Consider the following 20,362-nt stretch of genomic DNA (forward strand, 5'->3'; position numbering starts at 1 on the left):
GTTGTTATTATCCTCCATCCTTTAACCCCAGTTTACCTCAATCTCTCTGCCTCTCATGTTTGATCTCGAGCTTTTTTCCTCAATGTTGCTGCTGCTGCTGCTGCTGCTGCTGCAAACAGACAATTCCAGCAGAGTTTCCATGGCAATAACAGGATGAGAGCAGAGACAGCAAACAGACTGAGGGTGGTAGTGGTTATAGAGGAGCAAGTGGGGTTTGTATTACTGCAGCTTTCGGAGCTGAAATGTACAATATCTGTGTTATTATGTGTGTTCTGTACACACAAACACACTCACACATATATATGTTTATATATAGGTGCTCCGTGTGTGTGTGTGTGTGTGTGTGTGTGTGTGTGTGTGTGAGTGTGTATGCACACACTCACATTTTTTTTATTGGCTGGCTGGTGGGGAATTCACCATGGTAACTGTAGCAGAGAGCTCAGTATGAGTTCAGCATCCTAGAACACACACATGATGGTTTTGCATCCTTTGTGTGGACACATGCATTCCCTAACAGTAACCATCCTTAACCATCACAACTAAATGCCTAACCCTAAAACCAGGTGTGAATCCTCAATAGGCCTGTTAAAGTTGTGTGGACCAGCCACAATTACATTTTATTTGTTTAAATCACAACATACATTATCTCAAGTCTCTGTACACAGTAAGACAAAAACCTTTACAATATGATAGTGAGAAGAGAAACCCAACAAATCACACAATGAGCAAGCACTAGGCATCAGTGGAGAGAAAAAAAAACATTCCTTTAACAGAAAGAAATCTCTGACAGAACCAGATTCAAACATGTGCAGTAAAATCTGCCTAGACAGGTTGTGGTGAAAGGAAGAATTTATCACAGACTTTATCACAGTTCTGTCAAGTTAAAAGGTTAACCAGGATATTTCTGAATCATTTATGGCATGTTTATAGCCCTGCAATAGCATTTATAAACACATTTATACAAAATGTCCTCAGAAAGAGAGGTTTGCTTGACAATTGGTGTGTGTGTGTGAACACAAAATGAAAATGAAAATGGAAGAGAAAGGACAGCATAACAACCACTGAGCATTCAGTCCTGCCAGCTGCCAGCAGAGGGCGACATATGTAGACACTGTGGATGTTTTAAACGAGCACCAAAACATAAAATCAGTTTAAGGTTCACGTGGCTTGAAAATGTAAAAACATGAGTTAAAATCACTTTCTTTCTCTACTTGTACTCCATTCTTTAACAAATGTCCCTTTAAAGCACCATGGTCCCTTGTATACAGGTGTAAATGTAATCTCTAGTCCCTTGTGTAACGTTTCTTTCATGTTCCTTGAACCCTTCATTATTTCACAGTCTAATATCGTTTTCGTTTCTGACCAGGACTAAGTAGAGCATGAGCATGCGCAGTATTGTTACCCCCAATGATGCCTTTCGGCTAAGTGAATGAGCCGTCCACGTTCTAGACTTGCTCGGTGCGTTAATAATGTAAAAGAAAACTCCTAATTGCCTTCATTTATTCACATTTCTCGTAAAGTTTTCACATCGTAAGCTTCCCTGACAGTAGCCGTCCCCAAGACACCACATGACCACGCTTTGCTGTGCCCGTACTCAGCTGTGACGTCACTCTGAGAAATAAGATTTTTCTGGGCTGGTTGTGGCCTTTAGGAAGGTTTTTCCAAATATGAAACTCCATGAATTAAAAATATACAATATAAAGATCTATACATGCCTGTGTCCATGTCTGGAGGTGCCCTGTGAACAGTTTTATAGGCGTCTCTTTTACTATTGTGGTCAATGGGTCAATGAGTATTTTTTGTTGCAGTTCACGGAAGTGGCCACCATGACAAAATTGTCTTTAAGGCAGAGGGGGTGGTGCTCTATCCAGTTCTTATAATACATCCATGATTTCACCTCAAAACAATAAGAGCAGCTTTTGAAAGAATGCAATACTTTTTTCAGATTGTGAACCAAATAATGTGTGCAGGTCTGGCTGAACCAGTAGAGGGAGCCAGAGAACCAGCAGAGCAGGTTCTGCTGTAGGCGAGTTTAGGTGTCCATTTTAGACTCACAACAACGAAAATGGAAAATGGAACTAACAAGTCCTGAAAATACTGAGGAACATGAGTTTTGCTTCAGCACATTTGAGAGAAGTCTAACTATATTGTTTACAATTGAGCAGAAAAATAATATAAACAATTAAAATGAAATGTAATTTAATGAGATATTGTATACATTGTATGTGTCTTATAAACCTCAATATACACGTACACACTCAAAAACAAGGGCACAAGACAAAAAACACTTTTCTGTACATTCAAAGTTCCCTCAAAATATTTTAATATTTTCAGGAGACATTCAGAGAGGGTACTGTGAATTTGCTCAAATGAAGAAAAGAACACATTTATACCTGTACCAATGCACATGTTCCTTTTAAAATGTTATATATATGTAAAAAAGCAAAAGTTATTTACATCACCACTGTGCATTATATATGTACATTTGCAATTTTACCACATGATCAACTGCAACGCACCATAAGATACAACCCCTATATATATATATATATAAATATTTTTTTGCTCTAGAGATAAAGCTGACTTGATGTAAATATGAAAATGTTCATTCCGGTGTCATAAAAGAACAACAATTCAATTAAATAGAAAAAATAAATGAAACTTTCATACAAGACAATGTAACAGGATAAAAACATCAGGGAAAAACAACAGCAGACATATGACAGGTATTATTAAAACAGTCAATTATTTTTATTTAGTCTTTTATTATTAGATTTTATTCTATTTTTGTGTTTGCATTCGTATGTAAGGCGACCTCGAGAAGTCAGGAAGCTACCAACAAATAAAATGTTTAGTAATATGGACGTGAAGAAGTGAGGAAGAGGATATATATATATATACATCCTCTTCCTCACTTCTTCACGTCCATATTACTAAACATTTGGACACCTCCATAAAAATCCCCCACAATTTTAAACTATGGATCTTTTTAAGTCACCAGCTGCCTCCTCCTCCTCCTCCTCCTGAGTGATAGGTGGCGCTAATGCACCAAAAACCTGGATGTCAACTGCTGTGAAACATGAAAAAGAAGAAGATGTGTAGCCCTCCCCCCACTCCACTCTCCTCTCCTCCTCTCTCTCTCTCGCCCTGACAGCAACAGCAGCCACAACACCAGTCCTCCTCTTCCTCCTCCTCCTCCTCTTCCTCCTCACACCCGTGCGCTTTGCGCCCTCAGCCGTTTTCCCCCTCTGCCCGTGCCGGACGCGTCCTGTGGTGTGAAGCGTGGAAGAGCCGCGACACAGAGGGAGTGTCCTCACTATCATCCTCCATCTGTGGACACTGAGGACTGACAGGATCCTCCTTGGCTGTTCCTGCTTCAGTTCCTGCTGCTGCTGCTGCTGATGATGATGATGCCTCCTCCTCCTCCTCCTCTTCTGCGCGCGCTGGTCATCTGTGGCGACCGTGCTCCGTGTGGTTGATGCTGGACGTGGTACCCGTCACTGACTGACTGTACAGCGGATAAAAGAAGAGATTAAAGAGGAGGAACGAGTAGAGAAGGAGTGAGGGGTGAGAGAAGAAGAGAAGATGGGGAGCACGACCTCCTGCTGCGTGTGCGTCAGCCCCAAGCTCCGCAGAAACGCGCACTCCAGGCTGGAGTCTTTCCACCAGGAGTCCGACCTGAGCAGAGAGGAGACGGGCGGTAACCTGCAGCACATCAGCGACAGAGAGAACGTGGACGGTAATAAACAAACAAACAAACAAAGTGTGTTTAAGTGCTGAAATGTGAGAAAAACACAAAAACTCAGTGTTTACAGACAGTTTGTAAACTTTTACAGATGAAAACAGGGCAACTCTTACCACGATATATCATTTAATATCAATATGTCTGGATATGGCTTATAAATAATGTGGATATGAGATACAGTACATGTGGATTTAAAAGTGCACATGTTGACTAACGATTGTTTTCATAATCCATTAATCTGTCGATTATTTCCTCAGTTTCAATGATTTATTTGTTAAAAGGAGCAAAGAAAGTTTTAAGAAGCTGAAAAATCAGAAAAGTTATATTAAAAAAACTGATAAATCAATCAATCATTGACTATGATTCATTTAAATTAAAATGATTTAATCAATAATCATTGTGATATTACACTGTAAAATATTACACTGTAAATACACGTATTATTACCTACATATCGGATAATTCAATTTTATGCTTAATAATTATATCACTGATATTTGAATCTAGTCAGTTTTAAGTGAGCGTTCAAAAGTGGAAAAACAAGATTTTTAGGAATCATAATATCCTGGAAAGGCTGATCAATGAATGCACATTTTATTACCAGTTATTTTGGTATTGATTGAGTTTATTTATATTTATAAAAGCTTCTTAAATGAGGACATGCTCTTTCTTTCTTTCTTTCTTTCTTTCTTTCTTTCTGATTTTGAAGTTTTTGGCACTGATATAAATAACAGCCGTTTTTGTTATACGATAACCTTGCAATATATCAAATAACGCAGAATTTCTGTATCGTGATCAGCGCCACAACAACTCATCGATTAATTACCAATTACTAAATTAGTAGCCAGCTATTTTGTTTGGGAATTACTTCAGTTACTTCTGTTTGGCCACTGATTATCTTGTGTTTTATGAGGAAAATAACTGACAGAATAAGAGATGATGATAATAAATCTCGTGATTTTCAGCCTGAATTGTGATATTATCGTTAGTATATATATTGATCATGAGTGAGCCTCCTGCTGTTGTTGCCTCAGGCTCCGGTCGTCTGTCAGTGATATTGAGCGTCTGACAGACATGGACCAGTCATCAGTTCAGTTCAGTCTCGCTGTGTAAAATGTCATGTGGGACATTTTTCTTTCTTCCCGGCGTGTAAATGTATGGACGTCCCACCCCCCCCTTTTGTGCTGCTCTTTGTTTTCAGTGTGACAGAAAAAATGCAGCGATGGAACGCAGCACCCCCCCCCCACACACACACACACACACCGACCGACACATGCTGATGTGCATTACAATTGAACCATTCACACTGAGACTGTTCGCTCAATGCTTCGTCTATTTTCTGGCAAAAGCACGAAGTTTCTCAGGAAATTTTTTTTTTTTTCAGAAACTGTAAAAGATCTTTGTTTTTTTCCTTGCACAGTAAATTAGATCCGGTCCTCGTCTTTATTTTAGATACCAGTATCAGTATGTCCTACTTATTTGTCTTGTTAGAACTTTGGTCTTAAAGGGCCAGCGTTTTCAGCAGAATTACCGGAAATTCTTTATCATATTTGAATATCATGAAATATCCTATTGTGACTTAAATATCATGATAATATCATATTGTAACTTAAATATTGTGATAATATCATATCGTGACTTAAATATCATGATAATATCATATTGTGACTTAAATATCGTGATAATATCGTATTGTGACTTAAATATCGTGATAATATCGTATTGTGACTTAAATATCATGATAATATCGTATTGTGACTTAAATATCGTGATAATATCGTATTGTGACTTAAATATCGTCATAATATCGTATTGTGACTTAAATATCATGATAATATCATATCGTGACTCAAACATTGTGATAATATCATATTGTGACTTAAATATTGTGATAATATCGTATCATGACTTAAATAATGTGATAATATCGTATCATGACTTAAATAACGTGATAATATCGTATCATGACTTAAATAATGTGATAATATCGTATCATGACTTAAATAACGTGATAATATCGTATCATGACTTAAATATCTTAATAATATCGTATTGTGACTTAAATATCATGATAATATCATATTGTGACTTAAATATCGTGATAATATCGTATCGTGAATTAAATATCATGACAATGTCGTATTGTGACTTAAATATCGTGATAATATCATATTGTGACTTAAATATCGTGATAATATCGTATCGTGAATTAAATATCATGACAATGTCGTATTGTGACTTAAATATCGTGATTAAATCGTGACATCAGTGCAAATGTCTCACATCAAAGTGTAAAGTTGTATTTTTTTCACACAGATTTCCCCCGATTGTGAAATCAGGGGCGTCATCACAGAGCAGACAGAGACTAAGTTTAGACAAAGACTCAGATGCCGATGTTTCTCGATGAGACTGAAGAAGACGGAGTCGACTCGTGCTGAGCGAGCGTCTGTCCCAGTGTTTGCTGCGATGATTAAAGCCAGAGCGTGGCTAATGTGTTGGCTCTGTTACAAGTTCACAGACGGCCGGCGTGAGGGAGATTAGTGAGCGTCATTAGGTTCTGCTTCCTAAACTCTCTGCTCTCCTCCTGAAGGAAAAGCAGCTGTGAGTCTGTGTCAGAGCAGAGAGAAGAATCCACCAGGGACAGATCACACCAACATGAACGCGCACTCGTCTGCTCCTGGTTGAATGGGCGCAATAAAAAAAAGTTTCATGTCCATAACAGATCCTGTGCCTTCAAACAGTTTGGTGGGGAAATGGATCAGTGCCAGGGCTGAGCTGCTTTCATTTAACAGGACACTAATGTCCCCGACCTAAAGACACTAAAGACACTTTTTTAAATTGTTGATTTTCATTGGACAAAACAAAACATTTTCATGTTGATGTTTTCCCCACTTTCTTCGCATTTTACAGACAAATAATATTTAATATATTGTGATAAAGTGTCATGACTTAAATATCGAGATATCGTATTGTGACTTAAATATCGTTATAAAATATCTTGATAATATTGTATCGTGACTTAAAAATTGTAATAGTATTGTGACTTAAATATCATGATAATATCATATTTGTGACTTAAATATCGTGGTAATATTGTATTGTGGCCTGAATATCGTGATAGTATCATATCATGACTTGAAACAAATGAAACAAAACATTTAATTACATTTTCATGATGTTTTCCCCACTTTTTTTGCATTTTATAGACTAAAAAGTGATTAATTAAGAACATAATCAGCAGATCAATCCATTTAAATCAAATCACCGTTTCCCTTTGTGGGTTTCTGCAGTCATGGAAATAAACCTTAACTGCAGCTCTAGTAGCTGCAGTTAAAGTATTAGTATCTTAAAGTATTTAAGATAATATCGTCCTTTATTTGTGGTCATTTTTAAAATGCATTGAAGTCAAGGAAAAACACTTCAATTCTACATGAATTGGAACAAAACTGCAGGAACTTAATAAAAAGTATTTGCTGTGGTTCAAAGGTCGTGTGAAGATGTTCAGTTCTGATCTAAAGTGTCGCTTCAGGTGTGAAGCTGATTATAGAGGATTATAATTTCTTGTTTGGACACAGAACATGGATTACAAGGCCCAGGGAGTCACGAGAAAACCTGGGAAGAGTTTTAGGATGAAACCAAACATAAGCCTCTTCAGTAAACTGCTTGCTTTTTAAAAACGTTTCACTTCATCTCAGACGTCGACACGATAGGAAAATCCTTGAATCTCGTCCAGGTCTCAGCTGCAGGATTGAGTTTCAGGAAAGAGTTTTCACATTCTTGTTGAGAGGTGCAGTTATTTTTGGAGACACAGGGTTTTTGTGTGTTTTTGTCAGCAAATAAATTCACTCACAGTGCTTTACTGAGGAGCTTCAATGAAGCAGGATTTTAACCCTAATTTAACATCTTTGGCCTCATAAACTGTTCTAAATCTTACATACTGGACCTTTAAAGCAAGCCATCATTAATGGAATAATGAAACATACAAACATTTCATCATTATCATGTTATCGTGTCGGTGGATGAGGATCACTGAGCAGTAAAATGTAGTGAAGGAGGAATTCTGAGCCTGCAGAGACACAGTGTGATCATATGATCTCTGACAAAGTGTTTCTGTGTGAAGATGAGAGCTGTTGCTGTGAGGCGTCAGCTGACACTCTCATATTCACGCAGCACAGTCTTTGGACTGGACTGGACTGGACTGACAAATGTTCGGTGACAGAGAAGCAAATCAGTGCTAAAGTCGTAGTTGTAGTTTTACTATAAACCTTAATATTTCATAATTTAATGTGAAGGTTTTGTTTTTTTAAGCCTCTTTTAAACTCACTAACACTGGTAAATATACATCAAAATATTAACATTGTATATTGTCTCGTCACTGATAAAATACATAAGTTAATCGTGGTGAATTTCTATCACTGTGATAGAAAAAACATAAATATTTCACATAAATTACTTGGAAATCCTGACTAACTTACAGACCTTGTAATTTACTTGTTTATGTGCCACAAGGGGGAGCTGCGTCTTTCATCATGACTTATTAAACAGATTTGTTTTTTGTTTTAACATATACTTTATTCGAGTGTACAATATGGCATCTTATGCGTCCATTTTAAACAAATTACAGACATTTTACATCAAACAAAACAAAAATAAAAAGACAATGACAATGACAAGACAAATAAATGTAATTTAGACCAACAAAGAAAATATAAGTGTGTTAAACTGATTTTCTTTCACTTACAAAAACTCATTTATCGTATCTGTGATGTTTGTGGTGCAGACAGAAGTTAAAAACCTAAAATAATGAATTTCAGTCATTACAATAATGTGAATCATCAGGATAATCCCAACATTGTCCCATGTCTCTATCTAATTTCTGATATTTCAAACCAAATTATAAGTTTAAGTGATTTTAGAGACATTTAAGTTTTAATATCCACATGGAAACAGCACTTTTCCTTTAAGATTTTTTGTCTTTTTTGTTCTTAAAATGTTTTCTGTAAATACAACATTGTTTGAAAAAGAAATTCTAAATCCTCCCAAAACAACTGTGAATACAGACAAGAATCTGCAGGTAAAAATCCACAAACTAAACTAAAGAGCACATGGAGAACACGAGGAACAAACGTGACACGAGTGCAGAATATAAAGTGAACGGAGAAAACGAGGAACAGGTGTAACTGATACGACACAGGTGAATGTGATCAACTGACAACAGGAAGTGAACACAGAAACGTGACACAGGAAGTGAACACAGAAACGTGACACAGGAAGTTCTATTCTACAGAATACAACAAGAACAAAACTCTCAAATCAGGATAAAGCACTAAAAATAAACCCTAGGCTGAGGTTCCGAGTCGTGATAAAATCACTCTGTTTCTCCCCCTAATTATCACTTCACAGAGACGTCGGCGTCTCTTAACAAAAACACTTAAAAAGAGACACCACGTGATTTCCATGAAGCTGGATCTCACTTCTCATTATGAAACTGACACAGGCTGAATATGCATCATCTGACACTTCACTCGCTCATTATTCATGTGCTTTTCCTTTAAATCTGTCTATATTTAACCTCAGCAACCACTTAAGAGGAAACTGAGAATCTGAGCGGTTTGTCTTCCTGTTTTTTACTCTGTTCTTTTTCTACGTCTGCTGATATTTTTTTTTATCATTTTTTCTCCTGCTGTTTGCTGGGATGTCGCCCGTTTATGTTTAGAAGTCACAAGTTTTTACCGTCTTGTTTTATTTGAATCGGAAGAAACCATATTAGGTTGAGAGGGTGGAGCTTGGGAAGAACTACATTTTGATTAAAGCAAACAAAAGCAACTGTAGATCAGTTCAAAAGGGAAAATCCTATTTATAATTCCAAAATCTACTTATTGATTTCAGAGCTAATAACCCTTTTATTTAATGTCGGTACGATAAACGTGCTCCGACGAGTGTGCAAATCTGCAAAAAGATTGATGCCAAATTCAAAATGGTCGACTTCCTGTTGAGTTGCTTTTTTGTTCGTCTTGGGCTGTGACATCTTCCTACCAAGTTTTGTGAAATTCTGTGCTTAACTTAATTTTGCTCCATCCACATTTCACTTTAGGGGGCGCCATAGAGCCCTGGTGCAACGCACAGGTCCGAGCTCTATGACAATATCGAATTCTGGCCACACCTGACCTCCATGGCAAGTTTCCAGAGTTTTTATGCTCGTTAATCCCGTCAAAAATGACCGGAAAGACACGGAATAATAATAATAATCTGAAGAAAAACAACAGGTTCTGAGCCGGGAGCCGTTTCAGCCCCTGAACTTTATCATCGTGTAATAAACTCAAGTGACGAGAACGACGATGAAATCATTTCAAATCCTATAAAAATGTATCTAATATTATAGATATCAACACAAACTCTCTCCTCCTCCTTTAATCTGAAGCCGGGAGAAATTAGCGTGCATGACTGAGCCGTGAACACAGTCAGTGACTGAATGAATGAATGAGTTCCTGGGAGTGAATTAGCGTTCATGCTGCCACACACTCCAACAAAAGCACAGAGATAATGTTCATATGAGTGAACACGGTGAATGTGAAGCTGAGCTGTTTTTAACACAGGCAGTGAGAAACCCAACGACTGCCATACTCAAGTAATCTGAAGTAATCTGAAGTAATCTGAAGTAATCTGAAGTAGACACAGGCTTGGCTTGGAGTCACTGTATGTCAGTTTGTCAAAGATAGTTTTTTTTATAAAGTGAAGCCAAAGCTGATTTGCGTACAACCTGTATTCTCTCCAGCGGCCACTAGGGGGCGAGTGGTTCGTGTAATAAGTCTGTGACTTTGCTGAGGTCTGCTGGTTTCTGTGTGAGGCTTTTCTCACTCTGGAAGAATGGCAGTATATCGGTTTTAAGTTGGTAACAGTCGTGATTCAAAAACAGTGACAGAAAATCACGCTCCTTTACGTTCAGGCTTTTCTGTCGGCCATCTTTACTGCACCTGATCCTCTGCACACGATCATTTTTACACCATCGGTTAAAAAATCCAGCCAAACCCTGATCGTCCGGCCAAATCTTAATCAGAGAAGCTTCGTGAAAAACACAAGAGATAGCAGTATGTGATATGAGCCTGACGCTGCTGCTGATGAAGCTGCTGCTGCTGCTGCTGCTGCTGCTGCTGATAGACACTGACGCAGCAGTATATATATATATATATATTCAAAGTCCATCAGCAAAGACAGTTAGAGGAAATGTAGACGAGTAAAAGTAAATATAAATAACAAAGTAAAGCACAGATATGTTCATTTTGTACTTAAATACAGAAACAAAATATTTGTACTTTGTTACATTAAAACTGCTGATAACAAGGATTAAAAAGTGTTTTATAAACAAATGACTGAGCTTTTTTAAAAGAGGACAGAACAGCATGTTTACAAAAACTCTACAGTGCAGTGTGTGTGTGTGTGTGTGTTGTTCATGAATTATGGAACATCAGTCAAAGACAGACAGACAGACAGACAGACAGACAGACAGCTACTGTACGCCTGCCAGCTGAGAGCGTCTCCTGTTTCATGGGTCTTCTTTAAAGTTTACTCCAGGTGGTCGATATCGCATGTCCAACACTCGACACCCACCGCCGTGCATTGTGGGAGTTCCCGTCAGGTGGACGAGGATCAAGTCAGATTTATTCAGATCTGCTTCGTCTCCTGTGAAACACATTTTTAACTGAATGTTTAAACGACAACGACGTGTTGTGAGAGTGAAGCTCACTCTGTGAAGATAAAGAAGCTGCTGTTGTTTATGAGATCAGGCATTTGTGACGCCTGTGATGAGGTCATACATTCTTCAGACACACACACACATGCACATGCACATCATAGACATAATGCATTTATTATTAGCCTTAACCTCAGCCTAAACCCAATTCTAACCCTAAAACCTGGTTTAAAGCCTGAAAAAGCACTTTAAATTTGTGAGGCAAAGCCAAAATGTCCTCACAAAGATACACACACACTGACTGACTGCCCCTTTAATGTGTCTCAGATTATCTTTCTCATGATCACTTTGTGTTTTTTGGACAGAGTTAAACCTGGATTATAATCCCTCAGATCATCCACGCGTCAGCACCATCTTCCTAAGCAAATCCCAGAACCACGGTGAGTGGATTTGTGTTTGATTATGTTTTTAATTTAATAGATTAATAACATATCTAAATAAATAAATAAATAAATAGCCTGAGTATTTCTGCTGATTCTGTTTGACTCGCTGTCGTCACCTGAGGCTCAAACTGTGACTCTGACAAACAAACAAACAGTGAAGTCTTTGAGAATCTGAAGTTCATGAATTCACGTTGTTTTTAACCCATTACTAACAAACAACAAAGACTGTGTTTGTGAACAAAAGCTTTAAAATTATCATTTAATCATTATTATGATGTCATTTTTTTTCTTCTCATCATTGTTGTTTGTCTTTTACAGTTTTTAAACTTCCCTCTTTTTTTACAGAGTTATAGGATAAAAGTTTTTCATGAATATTTAAACAAATCCAATAAAAAAATCAAGAGTAATTGAATCACACTTGTAAACATTCATGTTTTTTCTGCGTTTGGTTTGTAAAAACATCATTTCGACCATTAAAATGTACTAATTCATTTCATTTGGTTTGATTTTAGTTGATTTAAGTTGATGAATAAATATTGTATAAAACTTTATCTTTAAACTTTAATTAAGTACATTTCAGTCTTTTTAAGATTGTGACAGTTTAATAACAATGACTCTAAACTACAACAACAAAGATAAAACAGAAAATGCAGAGGAAGTAAATATTTAAGATCAAATAATAGAATGTAGGAGTTTTATAATAAGTTAACTTTATTGCAAAGCAGTGTTATAACTTAACAACTGACTAACTAACCGATGAGGTCAGTAGTCCTGCCTGACCATGGTTTTTGGAAATGTTTAATCTTATTTTTTGACGTTTTATAAACTCATTCACTGGTAACATGTATTTTAATACAATAAATAAAACTAAAATCAAATCAAATTGAAAAAATGAATAAATAAATGAATGTTTTCTAGGTCACAAATGAAAAATAGTGAACAGTCAGAATCAAAAGCAATAAAGAAAATACATTATAGAGTAAAGTTGTTTCACAAGAGGAGAATTAAATAAAATGAATAAAATCAATGAAACAGAGGCAGTGAAATCCTGATAATATGTTGGGAACCATAATCTGGATTAAATAATCCTATAGTGTGTTTAACATAACAAATAAAACAAATATGAAACGTTTTCTGATGTTTGATTAAAAAGAAAACCCTTTTTTTCCCCCAGAGGTTCCGTTCAGGAAAGGTGAGTAAACGCCAGCGTGACTTTGTCTCCCTCTGGTGGTGGAAAATCACCCTTTTTCTCTCCTCATGTGAACTCTACTGTAACGTGTGTGTTTTTAACTGTTTCTACTCGGACTGCAACGATTATTCCATTATTAACAGATAAATATAATAATTAAAATAATTAAAACAAGCTTTTTTGATTGTTTCAGCTTCTTAAATGTGAATGTTTTCTAGGGGTTTTCTCCATAAAAAAAAGAAATCATTTAAACTAAATTAAAACCTTTGACAAACCATTATTTCCAGGTTTGATCAACATTTTCTGACATTTTCTGGACCGATAATGAATCGTTAGTTGCAGCCCGAGTTTCTGCTCAAATTTAACGCTTCTGCTTTTTTAAATGTGATGAAATTTATTCTGACTTTTCTGTCCCAAAGTGCACGAAAAGAGAAAAAGCCTTTTCATCAATAATGTGAGTTTCTTTAAAGTTTCTCTTCTTTAAATCTGATCCACATCATTTTTACACGATTTAAACCAGAAATTTTTTTAAATTGCGATTTTAGAACGGATCTCTGAGGAGGAAATACAGCTCGTGTTCCACCATCTTCCTGGACGACAACACAGTCAGTCAACCCAACCTCAAATACATCATCAAATGGTGAGAAACAAACAAACAAACAAACAAAACAAACAACCAAACAAACAAACTCCTGTTTCTCTCTCAGTCACGTAAATATTACCGTTTGTTTGTTTTACAGTGTAGCACTGGCAATTTACTACCACATAAAAAACAGGTGAGGATTTTCACATCAATCATTTCATCATTTCATAAATGTTCAAATGTAAACTCAGAAACTGTATTTTTTATTTACTTAAAAACAGTAACATTTTGAATCAATCTTTTGTTGCTTTCCTGGATTTTAATTTAAGGAAACTGTGAATTTATTCATGTAATTAAATTTTTGAGTTATGTAGTTTTATCTGTGTTTTTGTGATTTATACATATTAATATAGATTTAATTCTGATTAGATTTTGATTATTTAACTCTTTTTTAAAAACTTTTATTAAAAAGGTTTTTGTCAGAATTTACTTGAAGCGTCCACTTATATATAACATTTCAAAAAGAAAGTAGAGATTAAAATAGATTAAAATATGTAATATTATCATTAAAATGAAGGTGAGGACCATTGTCAAAATGTAAAAAATATGATCACTGGATTTTTGTATCAATGCGAAATATATATATGTAAAAGTAGTTTTAAGTCAAATAGAAGAGTTATCAATTACAAATAAAGAACTTGAATAATTGTTTATATCTTAAAGTCTTTATCTACCAATTTCAATTCTCCTGTAGATAAATATATTATATATATATATTGGTGTTCTTTTTTCTAGTTTAGTATATATTATATTATTTTTAAAATCTGTTGCAAAGATTTGAGTGAAATTGTAAAAAGTGTTTGTGTTGTTGCAGAGACACAGACAGACGAATGCTGCTCGACATATTTGATGAAAAACTTCACCCACTCTCGGTAAGATCTTCAAGCTTTCTTATTTTTCTTTTTTAGAGGCAAATTATTATTATTTTTAACCTTCATCGGTGTTAAAACTGTATTTGTTTAAACCTGAATTAATGCTATTGCTTGTTAAAGTTTTTCTTTTTTGTCTCCTCAAATTCTTCCAATTTTTTAACGAAATCTTTCCTACTTTTTTTCCTGACCATCGAATCTCCACTTCTCCTGTTTCATGTCTCTTTTTTGTTTAACATTTACTCTCATGTGTATATTCTTCCTTCCCAAACGCCAAAACTCACCGATTTCTACGACCACATCGATACTGGTGAAAGTCGTAGATGAAACATTTCTGCAATGTTTCACGTACATGAAAGAAAGTTGGCACACGTGTCAAATCATGCCAGGACAATCAGGACAAAAATCTATGATGACTTCTTACTTTTCACGTTTTGATCTCGTCTCTTGTCGTCCCCGTGACTTTATTTTGCTGTAAAAGGTGAATTCCGAGTTTAGAATCACGTGTTACATACTGTTTCTCATAGTCAAAGCCGTGTCTTGTTTTCAGAAATCTGAGGTTCCGTCAGATTATAACCAGCACGACCCGGAGCAGCGTCAGATCTATCGCTTCGTCAGGACTTTGTTCAGTTCGGCTCAGCTCACGTCTGAGTGCGCCATCGTCACACTGGTCAGACTCTTTTAAATACATTCATTCATTCAATGCCAGTTTGTCTTGATGTCTCCTTCACCCTTGCGCCGTCCCCGCAGGTTTACCTGGAGCGGCTCATGACCTACGCCGAGATCGACATCTGTCCAGGGAACTGGAAGAGGATCGTTCTGGGCGCCATCCTGCTGGCGTCCAAGGTCTGGGACGACCAGGCTGTCTGGAACGTGGACTACTGTCAGATCCTCAAGGACATCACCGTGGAGGACATGTGAGTGACGGCTCGCTGGAATTCTTTTTTTACACATTTTGTACAAAAGGAAAACACTGTACTTTTTTAAATTAAAAGTGATGTATGTAACATATGTACAACAGTGACCTCTGGTGTTTCAAACGGTCACTGCAATCTCAACTGAAAACAGAATTTCTACAGAATATAACTATATATATATACATGATATATTTATATGAATCGTATAATAAAAATGTATATACACGATCAAACAACTACACTTAAACACAAAAACTACATTAAAACCCATACATTAAAAAGTAAATGTACACCTTAATATACATTAAAACTACAAGCTAAACAACATTACACACAATAACACGTGTCAAAGTATGATAAAACTTGCTAAAACTACACTTGACAGTGGACTAAAACACAACTTACAGGTCAAATAAACCTAAAACAATTACAACTCTATATATATACATATATATGTCTATATATACATATATGTATATATACACATGTGTATATGGTCTGACTGAAGTATGTGTGATTATTTTCTATAAAAACTACCTGTATGGGGAGAAAACACAAATAGTTACAGTTAAAAACACATTTTTAATCTAGATTTAAAAGGTCCAGAGTGTAAAATTTACCAAATTGAATCTCTCTCATCTCGCACTTCTCCTCGAGTGTGTTGTTGAACCCGTCGCCTTCATTTGGCATCAAAACTCAAAAAGTTGTAGCCCACAAAGTTTGTCCTTTGTAAAAACAAGGTGGTCCAAAATGGCCGCCACAGTAGAGCTGACAATTCATACAATCACGGGATTGTACACAAATATGAAATAAGTATAATAATTATGAGGAATAATCCAACAATTTATCTGCCAAATAAGAATAATTCTACCTACATTTCACACACTGCACGAAAGCAAAGCAGTACATTTTTATAACTCCTCCTCCTCCTCCTCCTCCTCCTCCCCCTGCTCACAGGAACGAGCTGGAGCGTCAGTTTCTGGAGCTGCTGCAGTTCAACATCAACGTGCCGTCCAGCGTCTACGCCAAGTATTACTTTGACCTGCGGTCGCTCTCCGAGTCCAACAACCTCAGCTTCCCTCTGGAGCCGCTCAGCAGGGACAAGGCCCAGAAACTGGAGGTCAGGAACACACACACACACACACACACACACACACACACACACACACGCACACACACACACAAACACACACTGTCCTTTACATGTTCTGTATTCTTTTTTTTTTCAGTCATTTGGCAGTGAAATTTAATCAATAATTTAAGATAAACAGTAGTCCAGATATTCAGTCCTGTAAATAATAATGGGCCCCATTCAGTTTGGCTTTCAGTAAATGTGTTCTGAAGACGGATCGTATGAAAACTTTAAAACCAAATTCCATTCCATGAGAAAGTTCAACACAGACGTGAATTGGCAGTAACAAGCGGTCTTGTATGAAGTATTCTTGAGTAAAAGTACAAGTTTGTTACCAGAAAATGACTTGAAGTCAGAAGTTGAAGTAACTTTTTTATAATATTACTTAAGTAAAAGTCTTAAAGTTTATGACATTAAGTATCAAAATTAATTTTCTGAAGTAAAACAACTTCTCGGCAACTTCTCTAGCGCCCCCTTCATCTTAGGGGGTGCTCGAGAGCCTTTGAGCAACACACAGTTCCAGGCGCTATGCCAATATTGCATTTCCGCCAGACCTGACCTTCATGCCAAGGATTTACGATAGCCCCCTCAAAAATGACTGAAACCACGGAATAATAATAATAATAATCTGAAGGAAAACAATAACAAGATTAACGACAATAGCTTTGCTATATACAGTTTATACACGTAAACAGTGAACTCAGGGAAGACTTGTGGTCTCCTGACAATGATTCTCAAGTATAAAAGCCCAGCTTCCTCTTACTAATAACTCCTGTCTCTTCTCTCCAGGCGATTTCCAGATTATGTGACGACAAGTACAAGGATGTTCGTAAAACGGGGAGGAAACGCTCGGCCAGCGTGGACAATCTCTGTGGAATCAGATGGGTTCCTGCAATTCTCTCCTAACCACAAAGAACTGCCATAACCTGAAGACCATACGACTGAAGCACATGGACAAAAGAAACCCAACATGATTCTAGAACTTTAGTCTGGATACTTGGACCTCACACCTTCAAGCTCGAGGCGAGAAACTGAAAACCACTAAGGTGGTAAATAATGGAGAGAATTTTCACTGAACTTCTAACGTGATGCCTTCACAGTGCCTCAAAAAACAAAAACAAAAAACAAAGGACGTCCACGAACAACAGCCTTCAAACTTCCTCTAACTTTACAAACCTGCTCTTTTTCAGGTTTGAGGTCTGAAACATTCTTTTGTGCCTCAAGGACGTTAGCATAGCACTGGAATTTGTACCCATTATATTCATGTCCTCTCAAAGGTCTTCGTAGTATAACAAACACGTAAGCAAGGTTTTCTTTTGTTGGAAATCTGTAAAATAAGGTTTTCTGTAAGTATTTCTACTGTAACTCTTTGATTCTCAGGTAGTCGTTTTAGTTTAGTTTGTTCACTGATTTTTTTGATTTTTGAATATGAAACACATGTAAAAGGTCGGGTCATACTTACCATGTTTCATTCATTATTACAAGGATTCTTGTCGGTCAAACGCTCCACAGTTGCAGGAAGTTGTGTGTTTTCTTGTTCTCCTTTAGCACTGACTTGTAAATATGTGGGAGCTGGAGGACTTCCACACGTAACCTCCAACAGGTGTCCATGGTTACCGTCTTTGTTGTTGTCTCTTTTCTCCAAAACCAACAGGAAAGTGTTGCATGCACAGTGGGCCAGATGCCTCAGATGCCTCATGACATATTTCCGGTTTTAAATCATGCATCTCACTCGACTCACATCTGTCATATTTTCACTCTTCAAAATGAGTTTTGAAGAGTTTTCCTATTACGGTCTGCATAGAATCAGATTCGCGGAACCCACGCGACCCCAAAGAGACTCACATATATGAGTGTGAACAGAACCCAGTTCTTGTACAAGCACAAACTCTAAGAACCATAATAAGTTACAACATGAAATGGACAGTTTATCAGACGCTACGTTCGTGCGCCACAACGCCACTACCGGGTTCCCACAGGTGCTTGAAATCCTTGTACTTACTTAGTTTCCATGGCTTTCCGACTCAAAATGACTTGGAGGAAACGATGGCTTGTAAACTTATGCCGGGAAAACTCTTCACACACTAAGTTCTGTCGCAGACATTTTGCTCCCGATCACCATATTGAGCTGACAGCCTATTGTGGTCCACGTAGAATCAAACAGATTCATGGAACTCAAGCGGACGTGGAGAGTATGACCAGATCAGACCAGACCAAATCACAATAAAAATCGTGACAAGAGCAAATTTGTGCACCACATAGTGACTTTACGGGTCCTTGAAATCCTTTAAAAGTTTTTGAAAACCGCCCTAAATAGACATTGAGGGTCATTGAAAGTGCTAGAATTTTGTGTGAGAAAGAAGTTCAGTTATTATATTTTAGGTTAAATGTCTCCCTTGTTTGTTACGACGCCACCTTGTGTTTCCTACCCTGCATTGCTTGATGTACATAGACGAGGCCTATAATCACTAGCGGTGTTGTGGACACTGTCCACTGTCTCTCTCTCCACGGTTGACGTGAGATTCCGTGCAGAAAAACGAGCAAGTAAAGTTAAAGTAAGAGAGAGCAGATGACGAAAATGAGGGGATTGTTCCTGGAAAAATCTGTGAAAAGTCTTTAGAACCTCTGTAACACCTCATATAATCCTCCAAGAGATGTTTGGTAAAGTAATTACAACTCAAATGTATGCATGTTATTTAAAAACGTATGCACATTCATTTAATAGCAAAAATAATCTCCCATGGCCCGTCTGTGGGACCCGAACCCAGAGTGGTCACACGTGCACAGCCCACAGTGGGCATCACAGCTCAAATAGATATAAAAGAAATCCTTGTCGAGATCATTCATCTGGAGAAAGTCATTCCAATAATATTCATGAAGTGATGGACAGAGACATTGTTTAAAGATAAAATGAAAAACATTATTTTATTTGTTTGTAACCAAATGGAAAATAACACAAATCATTAAATGCACTCGTACTTTTTTTAGTCTCAGTAAAAATTCTATTAAATAAACTGCTGAGCCACAAACTTAATAATATTCAAACTGACGCCACTTTTACCATTTGTATTATACTGTATTATATTATATTATATTATATTATATTATATTATATTGTTGTGTTTCAGTTTTTATTTCTACTGTTTACACAAATAACTGATCAGGTTTTCTCCTGTTTTCTTGTTTACCTGAAAACAGACGCTCTTATTTTGCTATAATTAACTTTGTGTAAAAGTGCACAGATAGTTCACAGAGACAGGAACTTTGTAAATTATTTATGGACTTGTGGGATTTTTTTGTTTTTTAAATAAAAGAAAATTGCTCTTGTCTAAAAAATTAGGTGTGTCTTTTTTTTAATTTTCTTTATAGATGTTGTAGATTTAAAGTTTATAGAAAATAGAAAACCAAACAAAAACTCCTCTCAAGGCAGAACTGCAGACAACATGGAGACAAACTGAAGCACTGAGATTAGGAAGTTTAAATACATGAGAAGACACAGGTGAGACTAATGAGACCAAAATCTAAAAAACTAATCTAATCTAAAACAAACCTTAAAATTAAAATTATATTTTAATACTCAGTATATTTACAGATTGTATCTATTTTATATCCATAAAAAGTCTGGATTATTCCAAAATACACACTTGAAAATCATAAATAAATGTGGTTTGAACCTCACTTAAAATGTAGACAAATAATCTTATTTTTGTGTGCCAAAGACAAGAAGAAGTACT

General features: G+C 36.6%; 1 protein-coding gene across 2 annotated transcripts; it reads left to right on the plus strand.

The window, feature by feature from the left end:
- The first annotated feature begins 3,104 nt into the window (after positions 1 to 3,104).
- LOC131468789 (cyclin-Y-like) lies at positions 3,105 to 19,964 on the plus strand. Of its 2 annotated transcripts, XM_058643385.1 has the most exons (11): positions 3,105 to 3,739; positions 11,801 to 11,875; positions 13,053 to 13,070; positions 13,487 to 13,521; positions 13,613 to 13,707; positions 13,808 to 13,843; positions 14,525 to 14,582; positions 15,130 to 15,249; positions 15,330 to 15,496; positions 16,454 to 16,616; positions 17,418 to 19,964. In XM_058643385.1, the coding sequence occupies exons 1-11, from the start codon at positions 3,586 to 3,588 to the stop codon at positions 17,532 to 17,534; spliced, it is 1,038 nt and encodes a 345-aa protein (XP_058499368.1). In that variant the 5' UTR covers positions 3,105 to 3,585; the 3' UTR covers positions 17,535 to 19,964. The 2 variants fall into 2 exon arrangements, with proteins under 2 accessions (XP_058499368.1, XP_058499377.1); XM_058643394.1 differs by lacking the exon at positions 13,053 to 13,070.
- Positions 19,965 to 20,362: the final 398 nt, after the last annotated feature.

The sequence above is a fragment of the Solea solea genome, chromosome 1, assembly GCF_958295425.1.
Source record: "Solea solea chromosome 1, fSolSol10.1, whole genome shotgun sequence".
Classification (NCBI taxonomy): Eukaryota; Metazoa; Chordata; class Actinopteri; order Pleuronectiformes; family Soleidae; genus Solea; species Solea solea.